The sequence below is a fragment of the Mus pahari genome, chromosome 1 (assembly GCF_900095145.1).
Source record: "Mus pahari chromosome 1, PAHARI_EIJ_v1.1, whole genome shotgun sequence".
In the NCBI taxonomy this organism is placed as follows: Eukaryota; Metazoa; Chordata; class Mammalia; order Rodentia; family Muridae; genus Mus; species Mus pahari.
In genome coordinates, this window is record NC_034590.1 from 110,237,134 (window position 1) to 110,248,215 (window position 11,082).

At 46.1% G+C, this 11,082-nt stretch overlaps 2 protein-coding genes across 2 annotated transcripts in view; one reads left to right on the top strand and one right to left on the bottom strand.

Annotated features, from left to right (window-relative positions):
- Positions 1-5,507, bottom strand: part of Sirt3 (sirtuin 3) — a 22,581-nt gene extending 17,074 nt beyond the window's left edge. Inside the window, exons 1-3 of the mRNA XM_029536067.1 lie at positions 5,411-5,507; positions 1,453-1,633; positions 1,146-1,378 (exon numbers count right to left, since the gene is read on the bottom strand). Of these exons, the coding sequence (XP_029391927.1) occupies positions 1,146-1,378; positions 1,453-1,633; positions 5,411-5,507 (511 nt within the window). The remainder of the gene's footprint in view (positions 1-1,145; positions 1,379-1,452; positions 1,634-5,410) is intronic.
- Positions 5,508-5,656: 149 nt separating this feature from the next.
- Positions 5,657-11,082, top strand: part of Psmd13 (proteasome 26S subunit, non-ATPase 13) — a 14,792-nt gene continuing 9,366 nt past the window's right edge. Inside the window, exons 1-6 of the mRNA XM_021194548.2 lie at positions 5,657-6,228; positions 7,088-7,166; positions 10,067-10,101; positions 10,186-10,241; positions 10,465-10,508; positions 10,682-10,768. Coding sequence (XP_021050207.1) covers positions 6,134-6,228; positions 7,088-7,166; positions 10,067-10,101; positions 10,186-10,241; positions 10,465-10,508; positions 10,682-10,768 — 396 coding nt within the window. The 5' untranslated portion in view covers positions 5,657-6,133. The remainder of the gene's footprint in view (positions 6,229-7,087; positions 7,167-10,066; positions 10,102-10,185; positions 10,242-10,464; positions 10,509-10,681; positions 10,769-11,082) is intronic.

The following is an 11,082-nucleotide window of genomic DNA, read 5'->3' on the forward strand; positions in this document are numbered from 1 at the left end:
GCAGAGGCAGGTGGATTTCTGAGTTTGAGGCCAGCCTGGTCTACAGAGTGAGTTCCAGGACAGCCAGGACTGCACAGAGAAACCCTGTCTCAAAAAATCAAAGGAAAAAAAAAGAACTGAGAGCCCCAAGACAGTCTGAGCTATGGAGCTATGGAGTACATTTGAGATTTGAGGTGAGTGTGGGCTCTAGCAGAACCTCCTCACAGCAACAAATGGGTTCTCATGAAGTTCATTACTGCTCTTTGGTAACTGCAGTACTTAAACCCAAAGCTAAGAAATTCCTACCTTCCCCCTAAAACCTTTCCTTCTGCTTAGAGGGAGACTTGGGGTGCTCATTACTGTCTCTGGTTCTGGGCTGTAGATTCCTTCTCACAGGAATCCTGTCCAGCAATGTGATGTCTTACTTCAGACCACAGCACTCCACAGGATGGGAGAGTGGCTGGATCTGCCATGGGCCTGCATATTGCATCTTGGGGAAGCAGCAGCACCTCCCCCAGGGTACTCAGGCTCTAACTACACTGTCTTGGTGTGAAGTAGAGCCAAGATGTCATTGACTGACTTGGACAACACTGAAATGTTGGTGGCTCTTCAGAATAATGGCATCAGAGCTATGATGTAACAAGGCTTTATCTTCCAGACATATCCATAAGCATCTAGACATTGATTCTATAGTAACACCATGATGTGAGCTATCTGCCTGAAAATAATCTGAGGGTGAAAGAGGAGGTGGAGGGAACAGAGAACAAGGCCTGGCCATGTGTCACTCATGGAAATGGAGGGAAGGACCTAAGGGTTCCTTAGGTGGGAGCCAGAGATGGAAGGAAAGTGGGAGAAAGAGGGAAGGGAAGAAAAAGGGAAGGAGAAAGAGATGGAGAGAGAAGAGAGAGGAAGAGAGAGAGAAGAAGAGAGAGAGGAGGGGGAAATCCACACTAGATTAAAAATAGTATGAATTTTAGTTCCATTTAAAACTCAGAACCCAGAAGGAGTGTGGGAGACAGGCCTACAGAGGTTTCCATGTGGCCTCAAAGGCAGACGTGGTAAAGGCATGACCAGCTGCCTGGCAACAGTCCCAGGGCCGACATAAACACTAGGCCACAGTCAGTCCTGAGAAACAAGCACAGACATGCAAGGGGCCAAAGGTTCACCTCTCTCAAGCCCATCGATGTTCTGTGTGTAGAGTCGCAGAAGCAGCTCCTTGTCGTGGAGTAGCCTTAGGAAGTAGTGCGTGACATTGGGCCTATACTGCCCAGGGTATAGCTCCTTGGCCAACGTGAAAAAGGGCTTGGGGTTGTGAAAGAAAAAGCCAAGTTCAAAGATGGCCTCAGGGTACGGGATGTCATACTGCTGAAGGTTGCTGTAGAGACCGCTCCCTGGGGATCTGCAGAGAGAAGGGAAAGGCTGAGCCCTGCAGAAGACAGTGGGGAAATGACATCCAAGGGAACTGCAGCATACCTGAAGTCCGGGATGCCACTGGGTGTGCTGATGCCGGCCCCCACCATGACCACCACCCTACTGCAGGCTCTGGTCCGAAGCAGCTCCGCTACATCCTGCAGAGAGAGCTTCTTCTCACTGCTTCCTCCACATCCAAAGCCGCCTGAGGCTCCCACGGAGAGGGATATGGGCCTTCTCCCACCTGTAATACTGACAGCAAGAGCACAGAAGAAAGGCAGCAGGCAACAGTCAGTCTTAGGCTAGCAAGAATGAGTGCAGCTGGACTCTTCCCACCATCAAAGGTGGACATGGCCTCTCCAGTGCCGTCCAAACAACCACGTTCCCACCACACGTGACTACCAACTAAAGCACGGAACCATATTGCATCAAGAATCGAGATTTACTTGGGGGGCAAAAAAAATTTGGTTTATAGACAGGTTTACAGACAGGTTCCCTGATGATTCTCATCACCAGTGGTGTGAGCTGAAGGGCTCTGAGAAAACCACAGCTGATTGACCAGTTGGAACTTTAGAGTTGGAATGTTGCAAATCCAGAGCTAAACTTATCTTGAGCTATCTTTAGTCCCCTGGATAGGATACCTAACATCCTTTTGACTATGAAGTAAGACTTTTGGAATGTCTTGACTTTAAAGATCACAAGCTTCCACTAGCCCAGGAGCTAAATCTCCCGCTAGATCGAATCTGAAACCTACAGCAGAGATTTTACTGCTGCCTGACATTCCCACTGATAGTCACTAAATGAGTGAATTTTTGACTATCTTTTGTTCTGAGACTGAAAGTTTGTATAACCCCTTCCATAAGTGAAGATTATTACACGTAACCCGAGCCTGTGTTTGCAGGGCACGGACATTCATACAGGGTTCACAGTAAGCTATGCATTATTCACTTTGAGGAAGAACTGTGCCTCATGCCATGGTCTAGGCACTCAGTGTGAGATGATCCCGTCCCATCTGAGGAGTCATCAAGAGCAGTGTCAAGGGCCAGAACAGGCCTTGTCCAACTATCTGTGTCACTTCCTTGGATAGATGCATGAGAGTCCTCCCTGGGACCCAGTCTAAACCTGCTTTTGTTTGACTGATGGTCCACTGGCTTATCTAAGCATTGTACTAGGCGGCCTCTTACTGTTGCAGAGCAAGTGTTAGAACACCTGTACTAGAACATTCACCAGGATCTGTTTCCCAGCATTCTCTATTTTCTCTCGGCACTCCTGCCTTTTTGTCTCTGTCTCTTCCTCATGGCAACCTGGCCCTTTTAGTTTAGAACGCCTGTGGGGGCCTAATCATAAAGATGGTGGAGATAAGAGGCACTTGCTCCCTCTAGTCCATCAGGACAGAGGAATCAAAGAGAACTCCCCAAAAGCACAACAGCCTCACTGAGAAGCCTCAGACAAGAGATTTTGTTCCCTTGGAAGGAACCTTGTTCCCAGCTGGGAACACACACAAAAGACAAAATCGCCCCATTTCATGGGCGCCCTTACTTTCCTGCAAGCACACACGATAAATCCAAAATACAGTGGGGGGAAATGCTCAGTGAGAAGCAAGGGGGCTACTTCTGGAAGTGGCACTTAAAACTTAGCCTGAATGCAAACCCCACCAGCAAGCCAAGTCCACGCCAGGTCCTAGGGGCAAATGCCCTAAGTCAACGAAACCCTTTGAGAGGTCTCCTGATGAAAACAAGAATGAGAAGAAGCAAGCAAGCCCTGGCTCCAACACACCTGTCACTTATCACCCCAGTGCACAGGGCACCAGGGCAGTGCACTCAGAGGTTTTGCCCTAATATTTTCTGAACTCCTCTTAATCACAAACCATATGAGAATACAAAAGGGACAACAGAAAAGTTGTGACCATTGCTGAGTGTCTGCCAACCACCAGACATCACTCAGGGAACATAAAAGACATTTTTAGTCACTTGTACCAAAAACAAACAAACAAACAAACAAAAAAAGTTTGCAAGTGACTGACATATATGTGGACAAAATTTTACCAAATATTTAACAACACACTTAAGATATAACTTAAAGTACATCTACATGGTATGGAAAGCCCCTGAGATGAAGAAACCCAGAAGCTAGTACTGAGTACTACCTGAGACATTGTAAAGAGAGAGGGGATGGCTGGGCAGTGGTGGCACATGTCTTTAATCCCAGCACTTGGGAGGCAGAGGCAGGCGGATTTCTGAGTTCCAGGACAGCCTGGTCTACAGAGTGAGTTCCAGGACAGCCAGGGCCACACTGAGAAACCCTGTCTCAAAGAGAGAGAGAGAGAGAGAGAGAGAGAGAGAGAGAGAGAGAGAGAGATGAAGTCACAAAAGAGTCCCAAGTCTTAAAATCAAGAGCAGAGGAAATGCTCTGTAAATGTATCCTCCTCACAGACATCCCAGGGCTCCAGTGTTAGGGCTGATGACAGCCAGACTGTCTTACAGATGATCTCATATTAGAAATGCTTCCACAAGTTAGAGTGTCTTCTCTGATCCCTGCTTTATCCTCAGCCCCCAGAAGTCTGGTAGAGAAAAAGCTCTGGAACCGTAGCCTAAATGAACAACTCTTTATTGAAGTCTTCCCCACATCAAGTGACTAGACCATTGTCTACCCAAATATTCTTCCATTACATTTCTTTGCTAACAACTGTGGGCCCTAAAACTGTAAGGGCTCCAGGGTGGGTATGCAGTTCAGTGGTACCATGCTAGCCTACCAGACAAGTGCAAAGCCAGAGTTGGATACCCAGCACTGACAAAAAAAAAAAAAAAAATTGTGCATTATATTGATAAATTGTCCTGCATTGTTTGAGCTCACTGAGAAGATGGCTTTGGAGGCAAGGCCGACAACCCCTTCCCCCATGCCAGACCCATGTTTGTCTCAAAGTCCAAAGTCTGGAGGGCTGGCTCCCGTAACTGTGTAAAGAGACAGAGAGAACAGCAAAACAGCCCAAGAGTGAAAACGATTGTACCCTGAGAACAGAAGGGGAACCGTTTCCAGTGGAGGTCACTAGAATTTATCCCAGTATAGGAGTATAGGAAAGTGCCTGCAAGGGAAAGAAAGTGCCTCCAGTGGGAAGGAAAGCCCAAAGCTCAGACAGAGGAAAAGCTCACCTGGGAACTCCAACTGACTATCTCAACTTTCTCTGCCCTTTCTGTTAGATGTAGCAAGTGTCCAATTTGATATTACTTCCATCTGTTGCTTTACGAACAAAAACTCACTGAAAGGGTCACTCTGTTCTGGCAGGGACTCTCCTTTACTGGGAATTCCGAGCTACCTTAAAGATAGCCAATAGATTTCTGCTTTTTTTTTTTTTTTTTTTTTTGAATATGCAGTGTGATGATTTCTAACTTAATAAACTCACTCATTTCAAACTGAAAATATCCCTATTATTGATCACTCTCAGGACTATATGAACCATGTTGCTATTTTGCAGACAGTATGGTTGTTGGTAAAATTTTTAGTTTCACCACCTTTACAGGGGACAATTAAAATACAAGTAACAGCTGGATGTGGTGGCATGTGACTAATCTCAGAAGGGAGGTGGGAGCAAGGAGGATCAGGAGTTCAAGGTCATCTTTCTTCACACAGCCAGCTGAAGGCCAGTTTGAACAAGAGACCAGTCTCGGAACAATACAAACCATGTAACTTTACACAAGGCAGTCTACTGAGAATTTGTGGTCAAAATGGGGTGCAAACAAGGTTATTTATCACGTTATTTGTAATAATTCAAGATTAGAAAGTAGTCAATAAGGAAACAGTGATATAAATTATAAGACATCTATACAACGAACTTCTATAAAATATTTCAAAGACTGTGCTGCAATAGCTACATAGAAAAACACCTTTAAGGAGATGAGGTCAGAACCTTGTGGAAGGGCGCACCTGCCGGGTCCTACTCCCACAATTGCTTCCAGCTACCCGTCCCTAAAACGCCGCTGACAGCCTGTCTGCGGGATCCCGTGTCTCCCCTGCCGTGGCTCACCTCCCTGACCCCACAGTCTGAGCGCCGCCAATGCCAGTCGACCGCTCAGCGCCATGATGCTCTGCAGGACGACGGCGCCTAGAGGGTCAAGCGCCATCCGAATCCCCGCCCCCGTGAGCCAAGCCCCGCCCTCTCAGCACTCTTACTCCCGCCCCCCTCTGGCCAAGTCCCGCCCTCCCGCGCCTTCCCTCCGCCGTGCCCGGCCTAGCCACCGGCACGTTAGCCCGATGTGTGGAAGGCTGTGTTTATGCCTGGTGCTGGCAGCTTCCCCTTCTGTGGAACTCTTATTGGTTGCGAAGCCAAACCGGGAGATTTCATCGTTTTTACGCTGCTCTCAACCTCCTTGAGCAGGCGGGTGATAACTAATGCTCTCTGAGCGCTTACTGCGGTCAGGAATTGCATCACACCTAGTCCTCGCCAAACGCCATCCGGTTTCAGAGGACCCACGTCTGCAGGCTTGGCTACGGGACCAGTCGGTGGCTAGCTGTCCTCAGGCACCTCTCTACTCTTTCACGCCTCAAGGGACAGGGACAGAAACCCGGGAGAAGTTTGGCGGAAGTCAAGAACGCGGTTACCTTGACGACCGCAACCCGTGAGGCTAGTGGGACGCTCCCAGCATGCCCCGCGCACTCACGGTGCCGGAAGTGAGCGAGCACTTCCGTGCGCCATCCCTGCCGGTTCTGACTGCTTAGTTGCTTGTGTTGTTCCCAGCTCTCTGCAATCATGAAGGATGTGCCGGCCTTTTTACAGCAGAGTCAGAGCTCTGGGCCGGGCCAGGCTGCCGTTTGGCACCGTTTGGAAGAGCTGTACACGAAGAAGTGAGCTCTGAGGCTGGGGCGGGAGGGAGAAGACTGTGGGAGGGCCAGGGGCTCTGATCAGTCCGGAGGGTCAGGGATGTGGAGGAAAGCGGTCGATAGCTAAGGAGCAGAGCGGTTGCCAGGGTATCTAGACTCCCTGCGTTCCAGCCTTACTGGCTATGATAAGAACAATTACGAATTGCTGACTTTGATATATAAGTGTTTGCCTATGAAGAAACAGCTTTTTCAGAACGTTTCCACATGACAAATGTTCAGCAGTTAAAACTCTTAGTGATTTCAAGAAAATTTTTTTAATGTTTAGTATGTACCCGCCTATATAGTGTAACATTTTGTGTTTTACAAGACACTTTTATCTCTACTATCAAATATTATCCTTTAGTCTTGGTGTGAAATGTGCTATTTCAGTGTCCTAAAGGTACATATATTGGCTTTTTAAAAGTATTGGCTTATTTCATCCTTCCCATTGACAGATGAGATTGAATATCAGTTTTCTATTCTGTGAGGTATTCGGCTCATAAGTAAGAGAACACAGAGTTCAAAATAGAGCTGTAGAATTCCAAAGTCTTCCAGTTGACACCCAACAACAGAGTGGGTGTTGATGCTGTCTCAATAAGTGTTCTCCATTGTTACCTAAGAAAACTGAGTCTTGAAAGGATAAGTGACTAGGGCGTGCAAGCAAAGTCAGTCAAGAAATGGGCTTGAATTAGCTGGCACTTGCTTTAACTACTGAGCACTTGCTTTAACTACTGTACTGTGCAGTGAAACCTGGGTAGTCCTTGGTGTTTGATGGGACCATCAAGGCTGAAGGCATCTGTTACTTGACATTAGGATATGGGACTGGGGGCTTTTTGTTTTGTAGGTTGTGGCATCAGCTGACACTTGAGGTGCTTGATTTTGTGCAGGACCCGTGCTTTGCCCAAGGAGACGGTCTCATTAAGGTAATGACTTACCAGACAGGTCAGATTATGTTGAATATAATTACGAGCTATTATTATTAATTTTTATTTACTTTTACCGTGTGTGCCCAAGGATGCCAGAAGAGATCTCCTGGATGTGGAGGTGCAGGCAGTTGTAAGCCAACTGGTGTAGGTGCTAGGAACCCAATTTGAGTCTTCAAAATGCTCTTAACTGTCACTGAGCCATCTCTCCAGCGAATTTTTACTTGCTTGGTTTGTGTGTGTGTGTTTATTTGTTTGCTTGTTTGAGATTTGGTCTCGCTGTGTAGCTCTGACTGGCCTGGAACTTGCTCTGGTAACCAGACTGGGATTGGATTCACAGTCCACCAGTCGTTAGCCTCCCACGTGCTTTCAGCAATCACTTTGTGCCAAGGACTGCTGTAAGCTCTGGACCCTTCCATGATAGCACTGAGAAAGTCTCTCTCTTTCTCATATGTAATAGCAGACATAGATAAATCACCATAGGTTACAGCTAATAAATCAGAACATTGAAACAGTCTTTCTGGTTTTTAAAAATTTAGACTAGAGCTGGGAAAATGGCTCACTGGAAGTATGTGCTTCCATCCTCAGGCCCTGTGCACCTCACAAGACAACACCAAAAGGGACCAGTGGCACACCTGTAATCCCAGCACTTAGAAACTTGAATCTGGAAGATCATTAGTTAAAGGCTAACCTGGGTTACACAGCAAGACTGCTAGGGAAAGGGATGATTTAAAGGGCTCGCCTCACTTCCCAGCTCTCCCAGCCCACAAGGGTTCCGCTTGCCCAGAGATTTCTGGCCAGAGTAGTATAGAAAAGAGAATGCCTCTTCATTTGGAGGTGAGAGTGTTGAGGGGGACGCGGTACTATGCTATCTCTCTAATGGAGCATTTTTAAAATTTTGTCAGCAGAAAAAATAAAAACACTCTTTCCCATACTTCGTCAGATTCCTGAATACCCAGGGACTTTCTCACCAGAAGCCTTCTTTCTGGAACTTTTCTTGTTATCATCTGAATTTGAAAGGGATAGTTTATAATTGTAGCTTTAGTTATTTCTCCTGAATACATTGTGAAGCTTACCCCTTACTACCTTACCTCCTGGGGTAGTAAGATTTTTTTTTTAAATGTTTTTTACTTCTCAGTTTGACATTTTACTACCCTTAAGAATTTGCAGTTGTCAGCTGGGCGTGGTGGCGCACGCCTTTAATCCCAGCGCTCGGGAGGCAGAGGCAGGTGGATTTCTGAGTTCGAGGCCAGCCTGGTCTACAGAGTGAGTTCCAGGACAGCTGGGGCTATACAGAGAAACCCTGTCTCGGGGGGAAAAAAAAAATTGCAGTTGTTTGTAAGCATAAGGATTTTGCTGGGTATTCTATCTTCAGAATTATGTGGGAATGACAAATCACACACTGCATGTTCTATATCATAGTGGTATATTTTCATATTCTTTGCTTTCTAGTCTTCAGTTGATATGCCCCTCTCCCCATCTTTGTTTCTTTCTGTGATGGTTTTTATTGTATGTAGGAATGGTTTGCCTTCATGGGTATGTGCACCACAGGCATGCTTGGTGCCCTCGGAGATCAGAAGAGGGCATTCGAGCGATCCCCTGGAATAGGTGTTACAGATGGTTATGAATCCTCCATCGTGTGAATGATGAGAACTCTGCAAAAGCAACAGGTGCTCGTAACCGCTGAGCCACCTCTCCAGCCCGATTCTGTATTTTTGGTTTTTAAAGATTTATTTATTTTAAATATATGAGTACACTGTAGCTGTACAGATGGTTGTGAGCCATCATATAGTTGCTGGGAATTGAACTCAGGACCTCTACTCACTCCGGCCCAAAGATTTATTTATTGTTATTTGTAACTAAGTACACTGTAGCCGTCTTCAGACACACCAGAAGAGGGCATCAGATTTCATCACGGATGGTTGTGAGCCACCATGTGGTTGCTGGGATCTGAACTCAGGACCGTAGGAAGAGCAGTCAGTGCTCTTAACCACTGAGCCCATCTCACCAGCCCTGTTTCTGTGTTTCTTAAGAATATCAGCATTTGTTCTGCCTTCTCCAGTAGTGTAGGAGCACCTTGGAAGCTCAGCATTTGACACACATGGTGTGTCTACAGTACTAGCCTAGTGTCTGAAGAAATACTCCTGTGTGCTGACTGGCTAAGAAACTTGGTAATATGAGCCTTTAGAAGGCCTATAGCCTTCTGAAATCTGAAGGAAGTCTATTTTGTTTGTTTAAGAGTATTTCACACTAGCCAGGCATGGTGGCGCACACCTTTAATCCCAGCACTCGGGAGGCAGAGGCAGGCGGATTTCTGAGTTCGAGGCCAGCCTGGTCTACACAGAGAAACCCTGTCTTGAAAAACCAAAAAAAAAAAAAAAAAAAAAAAAAAAAAAAAAAGAATATCTCACACTGATTCAGCTGTACTTGAAATACCTTGGAGGAAGAATGTAGGAATTAATATTTAGATTTTTTTTTAATTGTTTGGTTTTTTGAGACAGTCTCTGTGTAACCCTAGGTGACTTGGAACCAGCTCTGTAGAATAGACTGGCCTCAAATTCACAGAGATCTGACTGCTTCTGTCTCCCAAGTGCTGAGACTGAAGGTGTGAGCCACCACACCCAGCTATGTAAGATGCTTGTAGACCAGTGCTCTGATTCTCAAAGCTGGGAGTTATGGTTTTCTTCAATAATCCATTGGTGATCTTTTATGTGGCCTCAGATAAGCCCATCATTCAACAAAGGGTTAGGCAGTGCTGTCTGTGTGGTGGGCATTGTGGTTAGCACACTCGAATAACTCGCCAGTCTTAGTGCTGCCTCTGTAACTAGACGCAGCCTTTGGAGTCTGGTTTCTCACAGGGGAGCTCATTCTGTACTAATTCTCTGTCTTTGGTTTTGCAGCTTTATGAAAACTTCATCAGTGAGTTTGAGCACAGGTAATCCCCTTTTGTCAGTTTTCACTTTGAAAACGAGTACATTAGCGCTTTTTAACACTAAAAAACTGATGGTTTTTATTTCAGGGTAAACCCTCTGTCCCTGGTAGAAATAATTCTCCATGTGGTTAGACAGATGACCGGTAAGCCCCTGTTTCATAATTGAAATTAGCAAATTGGCCAGGTTAGTAATGCACACCTGCACTCCCAACACTGGGGTGGGGCAGGAAGTACAACCTGAGCTACGTAGGCCACTGGGGTACAGTGTGAGAGAGAGAAGTGTTCCTGCTTATCTTGTCGAAAGATGTCTTACCTGGTAAGAAGCTGCTGGCGGTGGCTCTGACTTTGTCCTTGTTTCTCTTCTAGATCCCAATGTGGCTCTTACTTTTCTGGAAAAGACTCGTGAGAAGGTGAGTATGGAGTCTGAAAAGCATTCTTTAGTATCTTTGTGATTTGTAATTTATGTCTACACCCTCAGAAGTCATGTTCCTGGTCTCAGGCAAGTCGATGCCCAAGGAGCAGTCTCCTTTGCAAGTTTGGTGCCTGAATTTCTGAGGTTCCCTTGTTTTTTTAATCTCTTCAGGTAAAAAGTAGTGATGAAGCCGTGATCTTGTGTAAGACGGCCATCGGAGCTCTAAAATTAAACATCGGGGATCTGCAGGCTACAAAGGTGAGAGAGAGTAATGTAGGCATACTTCCTCTTTGACTTTTTCTTGAAGATACTTTAAGTTACAGGGAGAAAAACAGCCAAAGCACTCTCGTATTCTAACCAAGATGTCCTTGCTGTTACTTACTGTCACTTTGACTGATGCATTCCACCTTCTGCGTGGTTGGTTGCTTGGTTTGGCTGGTTTGGGCTTTTGTTTTATTTTCCCATTTAAGAATAAGTTGCTGGGGGCTGGTGAGATGGCTCAGTGGGTAAGAGCACCCGACTGCTCTTCCAAAGGTCCGGAGTTCAAATCCCAGCAACCACATGATGGCTCA